The sequence below is a fragment of the Zerene cesonia genome, chromosome 19 (genome assembly GCF_012273895.1).
Source record: "Zerene cesonia ecotype Mississippi chromosome 19, Zerene_cesonia_1.1, whole genome shotgun sequence".
Lineage (NCBI taxonomy): Eukaryota > Metazoa > Arthropoda > Insecta > Lepidoptera > Pieridae > Zerene > Zerene cesonia.
In genome coordinates this window covers 3901850-3909255 of record NC_052120.1, presented here as the reverse complement: position 1 = coordinate 3909255, position 7406 = coordinate 3901850, and the positions used below count along the sequence as shown (strand labels likewise).

Below are 7406 nucleotides of genomic sequence, written 5' to 3'. Positions count from 1 at the left end.
AAGACACAAACTCAACGGCTTTATAGTACAAATATTGATAAAAAGATGGTAAAAGCACGCATCGACTAGCATCTGAGCAATAGTGTAGTTGAGAAATACATGTTTTGTTAACACAACTATAATAAATAGTAAATGTTAACGTACGTCGAGGTAGCATAGTTATTACAATACACGTGACTGTTACCAACGGATATAATTCTACATTTTACTCGAGCATTGTGTTTCACTCATGCTTACTATAATAAATTGTCTTAATACAGTCATAAGCCTCCTTTATACCAGGCTTAAGAAGAAAACATTATTATATTATTGTACGTATTAAGGTGTGTAAATGTTTAGTTTAGAATTTCAAATTTATATCGAACTCCATACTATATTAAACTAGCTGCGCTCCGCGGTTTCACCCGCGTAAGTCTGTATCCCCCAGGAATATCGGGATAAAAAGTTGCCTGTATGTTATTCCAGTTGTCCAGCTAGCTACGTACCAAACTTCATTGCAATCGGTTTAGAAGTTTTTGCATGAAAGAGTTACAAACATACATACACATACATCCGTCCTTACAAACTTTCGCATTTATAATATTAGTAGGATAGGTTAGGATAGGATAAAATGATGGTTTTACAAGTACCTTAAATGTAAAAAATTTTATCGCATTCATACCTTCTCGTATGAACTTTATTTATATTTGGAATTATACTTTATAACAACGACCGTCTTATTTATTTCCGGGTTGATTGTGTTGCCATTTAATCTAATAAATCGTTGTCATCGCTATAGCTACTAGAAGTCCGGATATAGTATCGGTCATTGTGGCGAATCCCCTCAGACCGCGTAGTACCTACAATATAGCGTAGCGTATTAAGATTGAATTACAACTTTATCGGTTTTCAGGAAACAGGAAGGAATGACTTATAGCAGCGAAATCCACATTTAACGGCTTTTTGTTTTCAGATGAAAAATAATTATCTGTATGAAGGTCAAAATCAATATTATATATTTTTAAATATTTGAACCGATTATGTGATATATTCGATATATGATATCGATTTTTAAATACTGTATAAAGACAAAATTGTGAAAAAAAAACAATGCAAGCTGAATCGATATACCTTTGAAAGAAATCAATACTCACCCGTTGTATCTGGTTATAGATTATAACTTTAATCGATTTTATAACGTGTGCTTTAGTTTTCATATTCTGAAAAAGAAAACACTTTCAAAAAGTCTTTTGTTCTTTATGGCTTCCCAGTATAGTGAATTAAATTACTCCTACCACCACTGCCAAATTTGTGAATTTTGACAACTGAAATATTTGCAGAGTCCCTTTCACAGAGATAATGCATACATAATATTCAGTTCATAAATAAACAATCGTAAAACGTGTTATATTCGTAAGATTCGACCTAAGATGATTGTAATTTTTTTTTGTTTATGCGTGTTATTCTTTTTTTGTTGTTATCGTTCATCTGCCACCGAGCAAAATATTCAAAGCACCATAAAACGGATAACAACAGAGCATGAAGACGTTCTTCACACATGAGCAAGAATCTCATAAATAAAATAAGAGATGAATGAAAAGAAGGTTAAACAATATTTTACGAATTAAGTTCCTAATATAGACGGTATTTTCATTATGTCAGAATCTCAAATAATGTTTCTCATAAAATTTTCAATATTTTGGAATAGTTGTAACTTTTGTAGCGTTGTGGAAATAGAGTTCTAATAAATTCGTTGTTTATTGGTTGAACGTTGACTGTATATAACAATAATAGCTCATTGATATTTAGGCTCCCTAAAATATTAACCTTTGTTTTATTTCATAGTTGACCTTTATAACTGATTCAATAACTTTTCAATGTTTGTTTTTAGAAAAAAAAACTTTCGATAAATTCATTACTTATTTTTGGGGCGAAGCAGAGGAAATTTTTATTATTAAACAGTAGTCTCCTATTTAAAGTATAAGGTAAAAACCACCAAATGTTGCGAGTGCCGACGGTAAATAAAATTTTGTCAAAAAGGTCAATTTAGTGCACAAAAGTCTATGTTTGTGTATATATCCCATTATTACAATATTCTGATATTATGTCGAAAACAAATATGCACTAATAACATAAAGCTGAAGAGTATCTTTGACTGAATGCGCTAATTTGAGGAACTACTGACCAATTAAAAAATTTTGGTGAATATCTTATGTTCTTTGAATACCATAGCTTACATACGTACAATAGGCGAAGCCGAGGATCGCTAGTGAAATATAAATAATTGATCACATTTTTATGATATTCGATTTTGTGTACTTGTTACCTCTTGTTTATATATTAGGACATACGCTTGTAATGTTAACTAAAAAACATCCACAATTTATTTTATGATTGGAGATCAGTCACTATTAACAACCTAGTATGAAAAATACGCACAGATAAGAGGGTGTGTTGAGAAAAAGGATCCTCCCTTGTTGTACGATACGCCATTCAAATTTACTCCCAATACTTTCGCAAGGGTATTATTATACTATTTAATTTATGGTTATATTTACATATCTCATTGGGTCTTCAGGCTCGTGGGCAAACACATGCCATTACAATGAGTTTATTATAAAGCACTGAGCTACTATAGTGGTATAGTGCTAGTACTATATTGCTAATATATGAAAATAGTGACTAGTTAGTACTCCGAAGTCGAAGCTTCTAGACCAAAGGAATGTACAAAAGTTGCATTGCATTTTCAATTAATTTCAACGTATTTCTCAGTAAGTGTACCTGTTCCTATTGGATAGGGAAAACATCAAGGAAATCTGAGTAATTCTAAATATAAAAAAAAAATGTGGTGTAAGGTTGTCGTTAAGGTTATGGTTGGGTTTAACTTTAACCCTCGTGGGCCTGTATTGTAATATAGTAGATCAAATTGAGATGGGTAAGAGAAAGATAAATTTTATTGTTGTATTAATTAACCACATCTGTTTATAACGAACTCAAATTATTAATGAAACCACCATAAATATTGTAACACATTTAATTATAATTCAATTAGGAAAATTCAAATCCTCGAATATCACCAAACCAAACCACCACATACAATGTCAAGTAAAATAATGATCACGTATGTAGATTTACGTGATTCTAATGCGTTACGTTAAAGCTCACGCCTGAGCTTTAGCGCGCCTTTAGGGAACTTTTATAATGTGTTTTCATGTTTCCCTCATGATCAACAACAATGTGTAGATACAATTCAACTTTTTTTACACATAAATCGTAAACAATTGATCTGAAAAATGTATGTGACAGAATAAAAATAAGATTCTACATTGATTATAATCTAACTAATATGATTATATTTACAAAATAGACAATGTAGAATTGATATAACTAACTCTTAACAATTATACAATTAAATTAATATCACGCTTTATGCAGTATACACATTCCAATAAAAAAACTACACGAACAATCGTTCCAACCAATTTTTATACAGTGATTTTGTTTATTAATTCAGCCATTTATTTAATTGACTTAGCCAAATAATCAATATTATAGTCCAGTCTAATATTAAAATTACTGGTCTGTTATAATTTTACAGCGTTTCTGAACAATTATTACAAAAATAAAGCTAAAATCTTCAGCCGACTCATCTCTCTGACTTCTAATGTACTTCGAAGCTTTATAAAATAGATCACGAAGCACGAAGTCTAACAAAATACATTTTAGGCTGTCAAAAGCAATCAATACAACACATACAGCCTTTTATCTTGATATCCCCGCAATTTCCGGAAAATTGACTTCAAGAAAGAAATATGTTACTTAAATTGAATCCCTTTGAAATGGCATTGTGCAATTAAAAAGTTTTTTTGAAAGAAATCGTTTATATAATGACCTGCTAATAGTATTCGAAAACAGCATAGCCATAAAATTTCTCAAAATTAAAAGAACGCATCAAAACTTATTCGATACAATAATCATATTAAACAATTATTGTTTATTACTTTAGGATAACACTTAGTGATTTTTGCTAATCATTGTAACATTCATAAAATCTGAAACGACAAAATAGCACGATACAAATATCACATCTATACGACACATTTCAACGTACCTACATTCTACAATTCGTATCACAGTTCTTTATCAACCCGTAGTTGAAAAGCTTTATCGCTGCTTTGTTTAGATCAACCGTGCCGGCAATCTAAACAGACGTGTCTCAGGTTAACCCACCAATATTGCAATTCACTTGATACATATAAGTGGCTAGTTCTTCCCCGCTCAGTTCTTGGTCGAATTCGTGTAAACTTGAATTTGATATACTGCGTGGCGATGTAAAAGAGTCGGATCCCTCATTCAAGCGACGCTGTTGCCACACCCAATTCACACTTGGCGACTCGTTTACGATGGAAAGATTTCTTCGGTAGGACTGTAACAAAAATAGAACCATGCTCTTTATTGCGCTTGTTTTTCCGAGTATTGGATAGTATTTTCTAGCCTACACCGTTGTATATTGCAGCTTGCACTGTTTACGTTTGCACTGAAACCAAAAACAGTCATACTCAACACAGTATCGTATAATTCTACTGCTATATGCGATAGTTTGGTACAACTGTTGTATTGTAAAAAATCCTATTAACTGAACGGTGTTATACCCATAAACACAATAAAATAAATATCTATAGACAAGATTACAAAAGAATAAACATGTCGATATTTTTAGGAAATTTTACAAGAATAGCATGTCTTGAAAGTTTATCTTATTTATTTACAAATATTTAAAAAATACTAAGCGCCGGAATGAAAACGGTCGAGTATTTTCGTATCATATTTTAAGTTCATTAGTTTTAAATTAGAAGTTGGAATGTTTTTCTACAAATTTTTCAGTGATAATACCGCCATGTTTTCTTAAATATACCAGGTGAAATATATCCTACATTTTGTAGGTCACCTTTAGTTATTGGAACACTACCTGATCCCTTCATACGAACACAATCAATAACATCTTTCAAAATTCTTCAAAAACACTCCATTGCTTATGTATATTAATTTATGTAAAAATAACCTTGTAATTTTTTAGATAACCGGTTTATATTAATACCTACGCTTCAAAATTTTAAATTTAAAAGGAATTTTATTATGTATCTGACTTTATAATTGTCTGACCAAGTTTCATTTACAATTTATTTTAACACTTTGAGTACTTTTAAGAAATATTATTTTCAGGTTATTTGATAGTGATTTAATTTTAAGGAAGTATTTCGAGTTATGTATTAGTAAAGATAAGCACGAAATTATTGTTAAAGAAGCGATTACATAATGTTCTTCTAAATCACAAGGACACTTGGTTTAATGAATTTATACATACACGAATTTATCGTTATGCAATATCATAGAGTCCTTATATAAAAAGTATTTATGCCGTAATAAAACTTAGTAAGGCGGATTACTAACACTGGTATAATATGAATAAAACATTCAATCGGCAAGAGTGGTATTAGAGATTTAAACAAAATATTACTTCTAGTAGGCATCTTTTACATAGTCTTTATATTGCTTTATCTAATACAATCATTAAAGTTGTGTCTTGTTAAAATTTTTTCAGACACAAAAGTTATTCTTACGCGACTTATCTTGATATTCTTACGGGATACGGACTTACGCGGGTGAAACTGTGGGGCGCAACTAGTCGTCTATAAATGTTTGATGTAATAAAAATAGTTTAGGTTTCAAAATCAGTTATCATTATACGGTAGTTGAGTACGGTAGTGAGGTAGTTGAGTTGTTGTGACTACTACAAATTTATTGTTTGTTAAGAAATGAATGAAAATGCAACTTATGGAGTTTAAGCCACCAATTATTAAAATATGTTTGATGAAGCTGTTAAGTATGAATTTATGAAATGGCATTAGAACCCATTACCCATACCAAGATAAGAAGGTTCGAGTCTAACCTCACCTGGGCTCGTGAAGGTGCCACGCAGAGCTGGGTGGTGGCGGTAGATAAGCGCCGTAAAAGCCGAGGGTGCGACCTTGCGCGCTCGCTAGCGGCTCTTTGCCGTGATGCCAGCAAAGCGCTGTAGGTACGGCCTAATCGAGGTCCGTCCCGTCGGCTGCACCACACTGATAGAGTCATCTATGGACAATGGAAAAATAATAGAATACCAAAAGACAGACGTTAGGTAGCTAATTTCCGCCCGTGGCTTCGCCTGCCAGTCAAAGGAAATATGAACCATTTTTCCCCGGGCTTTACCCGCATAGATCCCGTTCTCGTGGGATTTCCGGGAAAGAAACTATAGTGTATATATAATATGTACTTAATATAAATATAATGTTTCATATTTCCTGTTTGCGATTATCCCTGGTTATCAATTAAAAATTGCCATAACAAAACTTCATTACCAATATTAGCGAGCAACTTTCTACAGATAGCCTATTTCCTATCCACTACATACTCGAGTCAAGCAGTGCGAACTGTGTAGTGTGGGCTATTGTAGATAGGGAAGGGGACGCATATGTATGTAGTGAAAAAACTAAGAGTTAATAACATTTAGCAAATATCAAAAATGTTTCTTTATCAAAATTAAAATTTATGTATTGGAACAATAAAATTATAAAGCCGTAAAAACTCATTATTACAATTCATATCTTAATTGAAATATTTATAACATTATTAATGTTTAAAACTGGTCGAAAATAGTCAATAGGCATTCGTTATACTGAATTATTTAAAAAAATACTTAAAATGTTAATTAAAATTTAAATTCGAGTAAAACGTATAAGAAAAGTACGTATATCATAATTGTAACCATAATATGAAACGTTATATAGCCATGAGAGTAACTAACTGTATGTGGTAGTCGAGCACGCTTTGGCACGAATTGGGCCAGCTCGCACCGGGGAAGTATCACACCCCTACAGAAGACCGGCGTGAAATAGCATTCTGCTGTGTTTCGTTCGGTGAGTGGGGGAGTCGGAGGCCCATATACTACATATACTTTCCTTACCCCTCCCAGTCCTTTCCTTTATACCTTTCGCCAATCCTTTCTTAGTCCCTTCCCAAAAAGTCGGCAATCCATTTGTAGTGGCATAAGCTCTGTAATGGACCTTGCGCCTCTCAAAATGTTCATGGGCGGTGGTAGCGCTTACCATCAGGCTTCCCACCAGCTCCATTGCCGACTGTGACATAAAAAAAACTAATTGTTTTGGAGTTAACAAACACCGCATAGTTTATCTATATATAATGTCTATATATTTTTCATTTATATAGCATTTTAGCGTAAGCTTTTAAACTTTAACTTAAGCGTAGCGTAAGCAGTTCGTGATAGATATTCAAAAGAAAAACGAAAGTAAATGCTCAAGAAACTGGTTGTTCACTAGCAACTCACTAATTAACTTTTCCAATCAGCTTTCGTACATAAAAGGGGTATA

General features: G+C 32.5%; 1 protein-coding gene across 2 annotated transcripts in view; it reads right to left on the bottom strand.

Annotated features, from left to right (window-relative positions):
• Positions 1-3378: 3378 nt before the first annotated feature.
• The window catches only part of LOC119834693 (pyrokinin-1 receptor-like), a 47023-nt gene continuing 42995 nt past the window's right edge, over positions 3379-7406 (bottom strand). Inside the window, exons 5-6 of one of the 2 annotated variants that reach the window (XM_038359141.1) lie at positions 5935-6111; positions 3379-4405 (exon numbers count right to left, since the gene is read on the bottom strand). In XM_038359141.1, coding sequence (XP_038215069.1) covers positions 4196-4405; positions 5935-6111 — 387 coding nt within the window. In that variant the 3' untranslated portion in view covers positions 3379-4195. Of the gene's footprint in view, positions 4406-5929; positions 6112-7406 lie in introns of both variants that reach the window. The other variant, XM_038359142.1, reaches the window with a different exon arrangement.